Source organism: Anguilla rostrata, chromosome 2, assembly GCF_018555375.3.
Source record: "Anguilla rostrata isolate EN2019 chromosome 2, ASM1855537v3, whole genome shotgun sequence".
Taxonomy (NCBI): domain Eukaryota; kingdom Metazoa; phylum Chordata; class Actinopteri; order Anguilliformes; family Anguillidae; genus Anguilla; species Anguilla rostrata.
In genome coordinates, this window is record NC_057934.1 from 72,435,201 (window position 1) to 72,450,523 (window position 15,323).

At 38.0% G+C, this 15,323-nt stretch overlaps 4 protein-coding genes across 6 annotated transcripts in view; 1 reads left to right on the forward strand and 3 right to left on the reverse strand.

Annotated features, from left to right (window-relative positions):
• Nucleotides 1–15,323, forward strand: part of LOC135249381 (zinc finger protein 345-like) — a 151,842-nt gene that overhangs the window by 82,797 nt on the left and 53,722 nt on the right. The gene's annotated exons all lie outside the window — the stretch shown is intronic.
• LOC135249413 (zinc finger protein ZFP2-like) overlaps nt 1–15,323 on the reverse strand; it is a 144,586-nt gene that overhangs the window by 27,126 nt on the left and 102,137 nt on the right. The window contains exon 1 of one of the 3 annotated variants that reach the window (XM_064325039.1): nt 14,578–14,703. The exons of the other annotated variants lie outside the window; for them this stretch is intronic. The gene's annotated coding sequence lies outside the window, so the exon portion shown is untranslated. Of the gene's footprint in view, nt 1–14,577; nt 14,704–15,323 lie in introns of those variants that run through there. 3 annotated transcript variants of the gene reach the window in all.
• Nucleotides 1,804–14,690, reverse strand: LOC135249408 (gastrula zinc finger protein XlCGF26.1-like). Its single transcript, XM_064325027.1, has 2 exons — nt 14,578–14,690; nt 1,804–5,027 (listed from the first exon to the last, which is right to left on the reverse strand). Exons 1-2 carry the CDS (start codon nt 14,685–14,687, stop codon nt 3,389–3,391), a joined length of 1,749 nt encoding a protein of 582 aa, XP_064181097.1. The 5' UTR covers nt 14,688–14,690; the 3' UTR covers nt 1,804–3,388.
• LOC135249395 (zinc finger protein 883-like) lies at nt 10,375–14,711 on the reverse strand. The gene is made up of 2 exons (XM_064325003.1): nt 14,578–14,711; nt 10,375–13,843 (listed from the first exon to the last, which is right to left on the reverse strand). The coding sequence occupies exon 2, from the start codon at nt 13,808–13,810 to the stop codon at nt 11,810–11,812; it is 2,001 nt and encodes a 666-aa protein (XP_064181073.1). The 5' UTR covers nt 13,811–13,843; nt 14,578–14,711; the 3' UTR covers nt 10,375–11,809.

Sequence of the window (15,323 nt, forward strand, 5' to 3'; positions counted from 1 at the left end):
AAATACAAATTGTGTGCTAACTTACTGACACCTGAAGACCCATCACATCACCTCTTGCGGGTATCGAAAATCCAAACGTAGTATGTGCCAAGGAATGTGTAATGATTTAAACACCTGATTCCATTTAAATATATTTAGTTATTGATACAATCGTCTGTTTTAATAAGAGATTCTTTGTTATGCAAAGCAAGCATTGTGGAATGTAGAGAGTGTCAGCGCACCCCAAGATTGTTGTGCATATGACAGATTGTTATGTAAACACGACACGATTATCAGTTGCTGTCTCTAAAACAATGGCCACTATAGCTGACTCTTAAAGTACGTCAAAGGTAACTAGCCATCTGCGCATGTCTAGGATTCCACTCATTGTTTATTGTGGATCTATAATAAATGCTGTTGAATTTTGAAACAGCTTCCTCTGTGTTTCACAAAGTTGGAATTCACGACTCCCCAGAAAGAACCTGGAACTCAAGGGATGTCGTCTCCCACAATCGCATTCACTTACGTATTCACTCTGAGGTAGCAGTAAAAGACGCTGCGCCTAACAAAACGTCAACGATTTTTCGTAATTTCTTGGAAAACACTATTATTATTGAGGACTTCTGGGCATAGCTAAGCCACATGTTTGCTGATAGACTGGAATCATTTTCTGGTGTAAGACTGAAGTGGATAGGAATATATCATTGATTTACTGTCTCTGTCTCTATCTGTTGACAACAAATAAGATTTCATCAGTGCTATGTAAGTATTACTGCTCAAAATATTTCGGTTATATACATTATTTTTAAAATTGAGTGTCTTAAAATAGTTTAGTGGCATTTTATAATGAGGATATTTCAATGAGGATATTTTAATGAGGATAACTTACAGGCCTCCGTAGCTTATCCTACCTTCTTGGAAAAGGAGAGGTGGGGGGGGTGGGTATTCAGTTGGTTGCAATCTGCAACCTCACCGCTAGATGCCACTAAATCCTATCCTAATTTAACAAATTAGTACACATCAACTGGACTCTTCTATGTACTGAACCTTAAGCTTTTTTGCAATCTCTTGCTGGGAATAACTACCACAATATGCTTACTTGGCTCCACACATCTAAGCCAAACTGTTCTTTGCCATGTTTCTTGCAATTTTCGTGCCTATTTTACGTACACTACAGAATCATAGAAATGCTGTAAGACCTCATTTATTCCTTTTGATGAATAAACCAGTCCATTATCTATCTTTCTTGCAAGAACAATGCTGGAAGCCTCCTGTTTTTTTAAACTGCCAAACAAGAAGTCTGTCAATTTTCAAGCTCCCTTTATAAAAAAATTGTTCAAGCCAAATGACACATTCTGCCTTTCTTTTTTTTTTGCAGATTTCATGCAACTTAAGTTTATAAATTATTTGGAGCAAGCCATCTGAATACTTTCTCACCTGAGATTTCTAGAGTTCTACTGTTGCAATTTTTCTGAAATGGATTGTTCAAAATGTACAGTAATGAGTTTTAGACAACATACCTTCAAAAACAATTACATGTTCAGCCACATTCAACATATTTAATACAATTCACACCATGAGTCAAATTTATTTCTTACACCATTTCTATTATGAGGAATTAGCAGCAGAAATGAAATTAGATTTATAAACAGGGGTAGCAAAGCAAAAAGCAATGACACATACAGATAATTTATACAGATAATTTATATATAAGCACATCCTAAAGGCATTGGTATGTGCACATTCACAATGTAAAATAATTTCATATGCAACTTATATACACATTTGAAAAATAAAGAGTGAAGCAAAGATACTCAACAGAGATAAGACATACTATTTATTTATTTATATAGCACTTTTCATAAATGTCTGTAACACAAAGTGCTTTACAGAAAGAGAAGACAAAATAAAAGAATAAGACAAGGTAAAACAAGGATACACCATAAATAGAAAAACTCCTCCCCACTCCCTTCCATCACAGGAATACAATACAACAATACAATAAAACAATAAAAACAGTAAAATAATACAAAACAATAAAAAACAGTAAAATAATGAAAAGCGATAAAATAATAAAATAGCAATAAAATAATATAGACAGGGAATAAAGAAGTATATTTTTGTTTTATTTATCTCAAGTCTAATAATCAGCTTTATCTGACATACACATTACAGCCTCTACATTGGCAGACAATTACTGAAAAGGCCAATACTGTCAAGTTCATTTTCAAACTTCAAGTTGGCAATATGCACTACCATGTTTCTTTCTACAGTATATACAAAGTGTTCACATTGTTTCTTTCAAACAATTTACTCTGGTGTCAATTTCATCATCATTTAAAAATTTCAAAAATATATATCCTTCGGACTTCAAGGGAAATTCTTTTCCAAAGAACAAAGTGGTGACACGCTTATTATGGACAAAATGGCATCCAAGTTTGCCCCACTTAGTGTGTCGTTTCTCAAACACCTGTCCAAACAGCGAGCCAGCAAGTAAAACCACAGGAGAATTATACATGGCCCTACGATACAGCAGGAAAAGTTTCCAACAAAAATGCAGATCAAAAAAGAATACACTAGAAGTGTACTCCTGACAATTTTTTGGAAAATAGAAAAACAAATTTGAAATTTTATTTGAGCATCAGTTCCCTATAGCAGGGCATTGATAAGAGGGCCCTGTGGAAAAGTCACACAGCCTACAAAAAGCTAAAGAGGTTACACTTCTTCAGTTTCTGGTGGAATTATCTGGCTTTAAATAACCATAAAACATTTCACCAGCATGAATTCTGTGGTGGCTGCATAAATTATACACCTGGGAAACATTTTTTTTTACCTGAAGGGTATTTTTTGGTGACAACAAAAAACTCCTCTCCACAGTGGAGATATTTATGGGGGTTTTCAACCGGTTTGATTCTGTGCTGGTCATTAAAATGACTTGCTTTCAAAAAATACTTCCCACAATGGGTAGACAAGGAGGGATTCTCCCCAAAGATTTTTCGGGCACAAATTTAAATGGGATTTCATTAAATAGCGCATCCCACACCGTGTACACGTGTAAGACTATTCACCCAAACAAATTCTATGGATGGAGTTTCATGCAGCTTAAAAAAAAATTCCCACATTGAGGACATCTGCTTTTTATCGGTCTGAATCATATGGTGGCAATCTAAAGCAATTTTTTAAAAAAATATGTGGATGAATTCTCAAGTGTGTACATAAAGGATGCCATTCCATTAAGACACTTCCCACACTGAATACAAAGGTAGGGATTTTCATCCTTATGAACATGCTGACAGATATTTAAATTTGATTTTTTATTAACCCCTTTACACCAACTATATGGCTTTTCACCTTCTTGAATAATCTTGTGGAAAGATGGAGCACATAGTTGGGAAAAACACTTCCCACATTAAGCATGTTTGTAGGGCTTTTCACCTGTATGAACTCTCTGGTGGGTATTTAAAGCACTTTTTTGGGAAAAACACTTCCCACACTCAGTACATTTATAGGGCTTTACACCTGTATGAATTCTCTGGTGGATATTTAAAGCACTTTTTTGGGAAAAACACTTTCTACACTGAGGACAGTTGTAGGGTTTCTCACCTGTATGAATCCTTTTATGGCGATTTAAATCAACTGATTGGGAAAAACAATTCCCACACTCTGTACATTTGTAGGGTTTTTCCCCTGTGTGAATTCGGTGGTGTGTATTTAAACTAAAAATTGTGGAAAAACACTTCCCACACTCAGTACATTTGTAGGGCTTTTCCCCAGTATGAACTCTCAAGTGGCTACTTAAATTACGTAATGTGGCAAAGTGCTTCCCACAATGAGAACATTTGCAGGGCTTTTCACCTGTATGAATTCTCTGATGGATATTTAAATTGCATCTAATTGAAAAACACTTCCCACACTGAGAACATACGTAGGGTTTTTCACCTGTATGTACTCTCAGATGTACACTCAAAGTTGATTTTGTAATAAAGCACTTGTCACACTCTGTACATTTGTAGGGTTTTTCACTTGTATGAATTTTCTGATGCTCGTTTAAATTAAATGGTGCTGAAAAGCATTTCCCACAAAGAGTACATTTGTAGGGCTTTTCGCCTGTATGGATTTTCTGATGGTGCTTTAAATTATATGGTGTGGAAAAGCATTTCCCACACAGAGTACATTTGTAGGGCTTTTCACCTGTATGAATCGTCTTGTGGCGATTTAAACCATTTGCTTGGGAAAAACACTTCCCACACAGAGTACACCTGTAAGGCTTTTCACCTGTATGAATTCTCCGGTGGATATTTAAATTAGATATTCTGGAAAAGCACTTCTCACAATGAGAACATCTGTATGGCTTATCACCGGTATGAATTCTCAGGTGAACATTTAAATTAGATGTTGAGGAAAAGCACTTCTTACACCAAGTACATTTGTAGGGCTTTTCACCTGTATGAATTTTGTGGTGAGCATTTAAACCAGATTTGGAATTAAAGTACTTCTCACACTGAGAACACCTGTACGGCTTTTCACCATTAACCTCAACATCAACTCCATCCATCCCAGTATTCATGAGATCACTCACTAAACATTCACTGGATTCATACTTCATTTGATCAGATTTTTTATCAACACATTTAATATTTTGTAAGTCCCTGATGTCTTCCGCCTCCAGGTATCCTCCATCATCAGTCTCTGTTTTGATTTGGTGAGGATGCAGATGGGTTACATATCCCAGCTCTGTACTATCAGGGCACTCTGATTTAATAAGATTCCCAGTGTATGTGGAACCCAGATCAGTTTCTGTTTTTTTTTGTGATGTGTGTGTGTGGTGTACATCACTGACCCCACTGTGTGCTGTAACACACACTGGCTCCAGTGTGTTGAGTCCTGGTGCAGCACACTCTGTCTCTGCCATGTGGACAGACTCCAGTCCACTGAGTTCCTCTTCTTTCTGTCTGTTCCTGTGCTGCTCAGTGAGCTCTGGTAGTGTTGTCTCAGTATCCTGTCTCAGACTCCTGTCTGCATCATACTGCTGCTCAGAAATACAGCTCCTGGAGGGAAACAGGGGAAGGGATTTAGCCTAAATCAAACAGGTCCTACTGCAGCAGCTGCCACATTCTTTACACTCTGCAGTCCTGCAGATGCCCGACTCAGCACAGGGAGGCACTCTTGCATTATGAAGTATTATAATGCTTCTCTCCCTCCCTGGTCGCTATCTCAGACCAATTTTAAAAACACAGTTTTCACTGTAACTGCCACTTTCTGTGATTTATTTATTTATTGCATTTTGTTGTGGAACAGCAGAATACAACAGTTTCTGAAGGGTGGAATGATGTATGGTGGAATCAGTGTGCACCAGCAGCATCGCTGGAAACCCCTGGACACTCCATAGGCATTTTGAGGCCACTGCTGAGGGGTTCATCCTGAAGGCTGTGAGGTGCTCTCGTTGGCCGGGTCAGCAGGTCCTCTTCAGGCCAACCTGGTTTACAGCTTGTAATTGTCACCCGAACCCAATAAAACCCAACCAGAACCCAAGAGTTCAGGTATCTAGCCGGAAATCCATCTACCCCAGCTGGTCATCCTTCATACATAATATAATATAGTAGGCCCTGACTTTTTCCATGAGCATTTGAAGCGTGCAAAAATTCTGCTTGTTCTGGCGACATTTCAGGTACATCTACATTGGAGAGAAATGTTCCCAATTTTTCCTCATGCTTAAATAATATAGCCTATGTAACTCCTCATACACATGTCAGAAGACCCAATTAATTCCCTTTGATGAATAACCCAGTTCATTATCTTGGTTTATTACAGGAACAACATAGGCAAAAATCCGGCTTACAAGGCTTCCAGTTCTCACCTTTTTCATAAAAATTTGTTCTCAACCAAAATATTGCATATTCTGTTTTACTGCTATAGGTTTCAAGCAACTTATTTTTAAGTTTCCAAATGTTTTGGAGCAAACAATCTGGAAAGTTTCTTGCCCATTATTTTCCAGTGTACAGATTTGGTGTCTAATTTTATAGTCATGTCATTGCTTTCCTTTTTTGTAGACATTTATGCAATGATTTTTCATCTCATGTATGCTTTCATGCTTCCCATGCTGTTGCTAATTTATCTGCTGTCACTGTATTCATTAACAAATATGAAAAAAAGTATTTGAATCCAAAACAAATACGTATTTGACCTGGGTCTGAACAATACCAATTAGAGCCTAGATGCAGTTCTGCCTACATCATCTTTACAAATCAACTACATATGAATCAGAATCATTAAACCATTATAGTTGATTAACCAATTTATGAAAATGTATCCAACCCAAACACTTTTCATTTTAACTGCTTCCTCATTCCTTATATATGTAGGGGTGACATAGCTCAGGAGGTAAGACCGATTGTCTGGCAGTCAGAGGGTTGCTGGTTCAAACCCTGCCCTGGGCATGTCGAAGTGTCCTTGAGCAAGACACCTAACCCCTAACTGCTCGGGCAAATGAGAGGCATCAATTGTAAAGCACTTTGGATAAAAGCGCTATATAAATGCAGTCCATTTACCATTTATATACCTCTGTGGCACGAAGGTTAGAACTCTAGCTAACCATACTGCAACTGACCCATCTTGTCTTGATACAGGACATGTCCTGTTGTTGCCAACATGCTAAACTGGGACCAATCAGCCCCTAATCTCTGCTTATTTTACACTACTGCACAAAAAAGGGGAGGTGGCCCTCTGTAAAACAGCTTTAAAGAATAATCTACCAAACAAAAGCCGGGTGCACCAGCCCAGGATAAGCAGGTATAGATAATTGATGGATTGCCTTAGTTCACAAAATCCTCTGCATTTAGTGTATGCATACTGGTGGAAACCATGTATATTGTCTGTTGGCCATCATTGTTGGACATGATGTGTCATCGCCATTGACCAATCAGTGCTGTACAAACTACAGGCATGTCATGTTGAATAGAGCACCCCTAAAAAAAGCTTTGGCTTTAAACGTCGGGTGTTTTACTGTACTGTTCGGACAATAAAATGAACCACGGAATGAAGCACAAAAAGAACATTTATAATAAAAGAAAATAAAAGTATTTTTTTAGTAGAGTGCCTCCAACTTATGACTCTATACTACTGCACATACTGGTTGTTCAGTTTTCACCAAATCACATCACAGTTCCGTGGTATACTGTTTAGTTCACAAGCATTAGCGGGGATGCGCATAATGCAGCTGAGTAATGAACAATTCCACGGATTAATTTCGTGAACAACTTCTACGAAGTGACGCCATTGTTAACGCCATTCTACTGGGCGAGATCTTTAACTCTTATAAATTTTAATTGCCATCTTGTAGAGAAGTAAATGTTTGACCAGTACCACGTTTTCTAACTCTAAAATAAATTGCACAATAACGTCTGCCATACTGACAAATTAGTAAACAGATCATATACGCAAACACCTAGTTAATGGAAAGCAACCAAACGAGAAGCTTGTGAACAAAATGAACAGAACAGTTAAAGAATCACATTATGGGTAGGAAAAGACTTACACCGATTCGTTGAATATTTTAAAACGCAATCGTTTGTTCAGTTGGATGTAATGTAAAGTGGGTGTTAAATCTGTGTTCACCACAAAGGGCAAGACGGAGTACAACCGTCACCGAGACTTATTTGTCTTCTTCCTCACCCGTTTCGTTTAACACTGTCTAAAAACGACAGAGGGTGTATTACCGCCACCCATGGGTGTGGAGTATGAACTGAGGAGACATACTCCCCCCCTACATTACAAGTAAGGTAAGACCGTTTTGCTCCTAAGGTGGAAGTCTTTGTTGCCGTTAGGGGACGGGGGTGAGGGTGGGAGATGGGCCTTTCCAGTTTTTTCTCCGTTAAGCACTCGGCTAGCAAACCGGTTATTCGGTCTCCTTGAACGCAGGTTTTTTCTGTGGTTACCCTACCCCCCAGGATCAAAGTATTATTGTAGCTAGATAGTTTGCCCTTATTGTTATATGCTGACATTAGCTGTTGTTTATTATAATAATTTGATTCCAGGAAGATTTTGGTTGTAGTCTGTTCTGAGATTCTGAAAATATTTCCTAGTACAGGGATTCCAGTCATTTGTAATAAGCTAGTAAAAAGCTAGCTAAGTTAGGTGATTATAACCAGGGAGATTCCACTCCTGGTAGTTCTTTTCAGTGTTATTAATTCAACGCTTAACGTTAACGCAAAGCTAACGCTTATAGTTAAGTGCGTTATTTTTATTTATTTATTTATGCTCCAGTTTCTGCTGCTATAGTTGTCTGGAGCTACCTGCGCACTTTTAAGTTGAAGGCTTGGTGTCTCCGTCTCGGCATTTTACGTACTAACATTAGCTGTAGTTTATTATAAATTTATTCTAGCTAAAAAAACTTTTTAAAAAATTGTGTATTTTGTTCTGAGATATAATTAAAATATTCAATTCAATTAAATTTATTTGAATTGAATTGAATATTGCCTAATACAGGCGTTCCTTCAGTCATTTCTACTTAGAATAAAGCTAGTTAAGTTTAATATTACTTGAATGATTCCACTCCTGGTAGTTCGTTTTTTGTTACTTATTCAGCAGTTAACGTTAGATGAAAGTGCCTTATTTATTTTTCCTCTCCAGTTTCTGCTGCTAGTTGTCCAAAGCCATGTCCAAGTTTTTGAAAGTGTGGTCTTGGTGCTTCCGTTTCGGCAGTAACTTGGTCTAGACATAGGGAGAGATAGTTAGTGGCTAAACATGTGGCCAAAGCTGTGTGACAGTTGCAGGATGATCGCGCTTCTGGAAAGCGACCATTGCCAACTGGTTGAGCACCTTGAGAGGAAGATTCTTGATCTTGAGGGCCAGCTTGCTTGACTCCACAGTTATCGCAATTATCAGAGTTCCAGGAACTGAGTAGTGTGTCCTATAAGGATTTGGTGTGCACGTCACAACTGGGAAAAGGGGAGAAGCCAGAGCAGGCAGGGAGAGATAGATGGGTGACAGTGGGGCGCAGCCACAGAAAAGGGTGTGCTCACCACACGGGTGACATTTCCAGAGGTTGTGGTGTCCAACCAATTCCAGCCCTTGCAGGAATTGGATCTCGACCCTGAGAGTGGGAGGACTGAGGAGCCACTGGGCACCCAGGTGGCCACATCCTCCCAGAAAAGGGAGTTATTGATAGTGGGGAATTAATTTATTAGGGGGGCAGACAGCATAGTCTCTTGCGTTGGCTGCAGAGAGAGAGTGGGCGGGGCGGCTCTCGGACTCTACGCCACAGCTGTTGGGGATTGCTAGTCAGATAGATAGACTGGAAGCATTTTTTGGTGTAAGACAGAAGCGGATGGGAATATATAATTGATTTACTGTCTCTATCTGTTGAAAACAAATTTCATCAGTGCTAAGTATTACTGCTCAAAATATTTTGGTCATATACGTTATTTTTTAAATTAAGTGTCTTAAAATAGGTTAGTGGTATTTTATAATGATATTTCACACTGTAATGTAAGGGTTAGTAGTGTAATCGTTTTTGTGACGCATCATGTCTTTTTATGATTTACCATGCAAAGCAGCTAATGTTAGCAATAAAACGCTACCACAATGCAGAATAATTAACAATCATAATCGCTTTCTTACTTGTAAGCTATGACCTATAGTTTTACAGACTAAATAACTAAAACTAAATACAATTTATAAATCTATCAAGGAACAATCACTTGACACTTGGCTACTCGATGCTGTCGTAGACGATGACATCATTTTTGGAACTTACAGGCCACCATAGCTTACGTCGTTGGAAAGGGAGAGGTTGGGGGGGGGGGGGGGGTGGTTGCAGTTGGCAACCTCACAGCTAGATGCCACTAAATCCTACACACTGCACCTTTAACTAATTAGTACACATCAACTGGACTCTTCTGAGTATGTACTGAACCTTAAGCTTTTTTGCAATCTCTTGCTGGGAATAACCTTACCACAATATGCTTACTTGGCTCCACACATCTAAGCCTAACTGTTCTTTGCCATGTTTCTTCCAACTTTCATGCCTATTTTACTTAAACTACAGACAAAATGCTGTAAGACCTTATTTATTCCTTTTGATGAATAAACCAGTTCATTATCTATCTTTATTGCAAGAACAATGCTGGAAGCCTCCTGTTTTTTTAAACTGCCAAACAAGAAGTCTGTCAATTTTCAAGCTCCCTTTATAAAAAAATTGTTCTCAAGCCAAATGACACATTCTGCCTTTCTTTTTTTACTTTCTCACTTGAGATTTCTAGAGTTCTACTGTTGCAATTTTTCTGAAATGGATTGTTCAAAATGTACAGTAACAGAATCAAATGAGTTTTAAACAACATACTTACCTTCAAAAGCAATTACATGTTCAGCCAACAACATTCAACATATGTAATACAATTCACACAACATGAGTCAAATTTATTTCTTACACAATTTCTATTATGAGGAATTAGCAGCAGAAATGAAATTAGATTTATAAACAGGGGTAGCAAAGCAAGAAGCAATGGCACATACAGACAGAGTTTATGCAACTTATATACACCTTTGAAAACATACTCTCAAGTCTAATAATCAGCTTTCAGACATATGCATTACATCCTCTACATTGGCAGAAAATTACTGAAAAGGCCAATACTGTCAAGTTCATTTTCAAACTTCAAGTTGGCAATATGCACTACCATGTTTCTTTCTACAGTATATACAAAGTGTTCACATTGTTTCTTTCAAACAATTTACTCTGGTGTCAATTTCATCATCATTTCAAAATTTCAAAAATATATATCCTTCGGACTTCAAGGGAAATTCTTTTCCAAAGAACAAAGTGGTGACACGCTTATTATGGACAAAATGGCATCCAAGTTTGCCCCACTTAGTGTGTCGTTTCTCAAACACCTGTCCAAACAGCGAGCCAGCAAGTAAAACCACAGGGGAATTATACACGGCCCTACGATACAGCAGGAAAAGTTTCCAACAAAAATGCAATCAAAAAAGAATGTACTAGAAGTGCACTCCTGACAATTTTTTGGAAAATAGAAAAACAAAATTGAAATTTTATTTTAGCATCAGTTCCCTATAGCAGGGCATTGATAAGAGAGCCCTGTGGAAAAGTCCCTTTAGCCTACAAAAAGCTAAACAGGTTACACTTCTTCAGTTTCTGGTGGAATTATCTGGCTTTAAATAACCATAAAACATTTCACCAGCATGAATTCTGTGGTGGCTGCATAAATTATACACCTGGGAAACATTTTCCACACTGAGGCAAGTTTTTTACCTGAAGGGTATTTTTTGGTGACAACAATTTATGGGGGTTTTCAACCGGATTGATTCTGTGCTGGTCATTAAAATGACTTGCTTTCAAAAAATACTTCCCACAATGGGTAGACAAGGAGGGATTCTCCCCAAAGATTTTTCCGGCACAAATTTAAATGGGATTTCATTAAATAGCGCATCCCACACCGTGTACACGTGTAAGACTATTCACCCAAATGAATTCTCTGGATGGAGTTTCATGCAGCTTAAAAAAAAATTCCCACATTGAGGACATCTGATTTATATCTTATTGAATCATATGATGGCAATTTAAAGCAATTTTTTTGTTTAAAAATTTTTTTTATGTGGATGAATTCTCAAGTGTGTACATAAAGAATCCCTTTCCATTAAGACACTTCCCACACTGAATACAAAGGTAGGGATTTTCATCCTTATGAACATGCTGACAGATATTTTAATTTGATTATTTATTAACCCCTTTACACCAACTATATGGCTTTTCACCTTCTTGAATAATCTTGTTGCAAGATAGAGTACATGGTTCAGAGAAACACTTCCCACATTAAGCATGTTTGTAGGGCTTTTCACCTGTATGAACTCTCTGGTGGGTATTTAAAGCACTTTTTTGGGAAAAAAACTTCCCACACTCAGTACATTTATAGGGTTTTACACCTGTATGAATTCTCTGGTGCTTATTTAAAGCACTTTTTTGGGAAAAACACTTTCTACACTGAGTACAGTTGTAGGGTTTCTCACCTGTATGAATCCTCTCATGGCGATTTAAATCACTTGTTTGGGAAAAACACTTCCCGCACTCTGTACATTTGTAGGGTTTTTCACCTGTGTGAACTTGGTGGTGTATATTTAAACTAAATATTGTGGAAAAACATTTCCCACACTCAGTACATTTGTAGGGCTTTTCCCCAGTATGAACTCTCAAGTGGCTATTTAAATTATGTAATGTAGCAAAGTGCTTCCCACAATGAGAACATTTGCAGGGCTTTTCACCTGTATGAATTCTCTGATGGATATTTAAATTGCATCTAATCGAAAAACACTTCCCACACTGAGAACATTTGTAGGGTTTTTCACCTGTATGTACTCTCAGATGTACACTCAAAGCTGATTTTGTATTAAAGCACTTGTCACACTCAGTACATTTGTAGGGTTTTTCACCTGTATGAATTTTCTGATGGTCGTTTAAATTAAATGATGTGGAAAAGCATTTCCCACACAGAGTACATTTGTAGGGCTTTTCACCTGTATGAATTTTCTGATGGTGCTTTAAATTATATGGTGTGGAAAAGCATTTCCCACACAGAGTACATTTGTAGGGCTTTTCACCTGTATGAATTGTCTTGTGGCAATTTAAACCACTTATTTGGGAAAAACACTTCCCACACACAGTACACATGTAGGGCTTTTCACCTGTATGAATTCTCCGGTGGATATTTAAATCAGATATTTTGGAAAAGCACTTCTCACAATAAGAACATCTGTATGGCTTTTCACCAGTATGAATTCTCAGGTGAACATTTAAATTAGATATTGTGGAAAAGCACTTCTTACACTGAGTACATTTGTGGGGCTTTTCACCTGTATGAATTTTGTGGTGAGCATTTAAATAAGATATTGTAACAAAGCACTTGCCACACAGAGAACATTTGTACAGCTTTTCACCAGCATGAGCTTTCAGGTGTCTATTTAAACCAGATTTGGAATTAAAGTATTTCTCACACTGAGAACATCTGTACAGCTTTTCACCATTGTTAACTACTTCTTTATTTCGATGAATTGTCTTCTTTTGAGAAAAATTCAAAAGGCTTGATTTTTTACTTGAATTAAATATCATGGGTTCAATCACATCCGTTCTTTGGCAATGAATATGTTTGCTGCTATTGTTTGCACTTAACTGGAAATTTCTGGTCTGATTATTTGCGTTGTTTATGTCACAGTAATGTTTTAAGTCCCTAGATTGAGTCAGCGGATCATGAATTTCTTCGTTTTTACAGTTTGGGTTTGTCACTCTGACCCATGGCAATGTGCTAGTCTTGACTTTGTAAGCAACATCAACTCCATTCATCACAGTATTCACGAGATCACTCACTAAACATTCACTGGATTCACACTTGATTTGATCAGATTTCATATCAACACATTTAATATTCTCTAAGTCCCTGATGTCTTCCGCCTTCAGGTATCCTCCATCATCAGTCTCTGTTTTGATTTGGTCAGGATGCAGATGGGTTATATTTCTCCGCTGTGTACTGTCGAGGCTCTCTGATTTAATAAGATTCCCAGTGTAGGTGGAGCCCAGATCAGTTTCTGTTTTAATCAGTGAAGTGTGTGTGTGGTGTACATCACTGACCCCACTGTGTGCTGTAACACACTCTGGCTCCAGTGTGTTGAGTCCTGGTGCAGCACACTCTGTCTCTGACTCTGCCATGTGGACAGGCTCCAGTCCACTGAGTTCCTCTTCTTTCTGTCTGATCCTGTGCTGCTCAGTGAGCTCTAGTAGTGTTGTCTCAGTGTCCTGTCTCAGACAGACTCCTGCCTGCATCATACTGCTGCTCAAAGTTGTGCAGAAGTGCAGCTCCTGGAGGGAAACAGGGGAAGGGAATAAGTCTGAATCAAACAGGTCCTACTGCAGCAGCTGACACATTCTTTACACTCTGCAGTCCTGCAGATGCCTGACTCAGCACAGGAAGGCACTCTCGCATTATGAAGTACCATGTCAGCACAGTTGCAGATGTCTCAAAAAACAAAGAAATTATAGGCATTTGAAATGTAAACACAAAGAGTTTTATCTAATCTAAAGCATAACAGTGGGACATAGTTCATTGCATTTGCCATTAATTTGATTACTTTATGTCATTTTACATATTTATCCAGAAAAATATCCCTACTAATTGTCAAATTGATTTCAAACATGAAGCCCAGCCCTAATGTTCATTTGTTTTGCTGTGGAAAGGGTATTAAAGTTTCTCTGTCGAGGTCTTACAAAAAGTCTTAAAAAGCATTAAATTTGATTTCAAAAAGTGTGCAGCAACCCTGTACTGTGTAGATCACAAGCATTCGCGCGGATGCGCATAATGCGGCAGAGTAATGAACAATTAGTTTCGTGAACAACCCCTAAGGGTTCTACGAAGTGACTAGTACCAAGTTTTCTAACTCTAAAATGAATTGTACAAGAACGTCTGCCATACTGACAAATTAGTAAACACATAACTTGCACAAACATCTAGTTAATGAAAAGCAACCAAACTGAAGCTTGTGAACAAAATGAACAGAACAGTTAAAGAATCATATTATGGGGAAGAAAAGACTTACTCCGATTCGTTGAATTTTTTCAACTCAATTGTTTGTTGAACTGGATGTAACGTAAAGTGGGTGTTTAATCTGTGTTCGCCATAAAGGGCAAAACGGAGTACAACCACCATCAAGACTTCTTCGTCTTCTTTTTCCTCATCCGTTTCGTTTACCCTGTCTGAAAATGACAGAGGGTGTATTACCGCCACCCACGGGTGTGGAGTACGAACTAAGGAGACTGATTAAAAAACAAAAACAAAAACAAAAAAAAAAAACTAAAATTCTATGGATCAACCCAACTGCTTTTAAGTAAGTACTGTATGCGAAATGTCAGCCTTTTTTCACCGTAAATGTTTTCAGAATTTTGTTAATATTAAGTTCTTCCCCTATTTCTTGTAAGTTCAGCCACTTCTGTGAGTTCAGCAGAGCAGGTCGAATCTACAGAAGAAGCTTGTCCCACCAAGATGGACCGGAGACATCTTCCGCCTACCATGGAGCTACTCATAGAAACCAAACTTTGAAACCAATTAATGGAGGCTGTAATGTTACTGTCGTGCACTCTGGAACGAACATGAATCTAAGCATGGTAAATGGTAAATGGACTGCATTTATATAGCTGAAGAACCTGTCATTGCATAGTGCTGATAAATGTACCCCATCAGCAAAAAACTGTCCCGGTCAACTATGGTTTATGCCAGTGGGCTTTTATCATTCAAATACAAAGTGATTAGATATACTTATACATTATACTTATATACATTAGAGGG

Coding starts and splice junctions, on each gene's coding strand:
- LOC135249408 (XM_064325027.1), bottom strand. CDS start 14,687: ATGGTGGTTGTACTCCGTTTTGCCCTTTATGGCGAACACAGATTAAAC. Junction 5,028..14,577: donor AAAAAATTCAACGAATCGGA/GTAAGTCTTTTC, acceptor GTTTCCCTCCAG/GAGCTGTATTTCTGAGCAGC.
- LOC135249395 (XM_064325003.1), bottom strand. CDS start 13,810: ATGATGCAGGCAGGAGTCTGTCTGAGACAGGACACTGAGACAACACTA.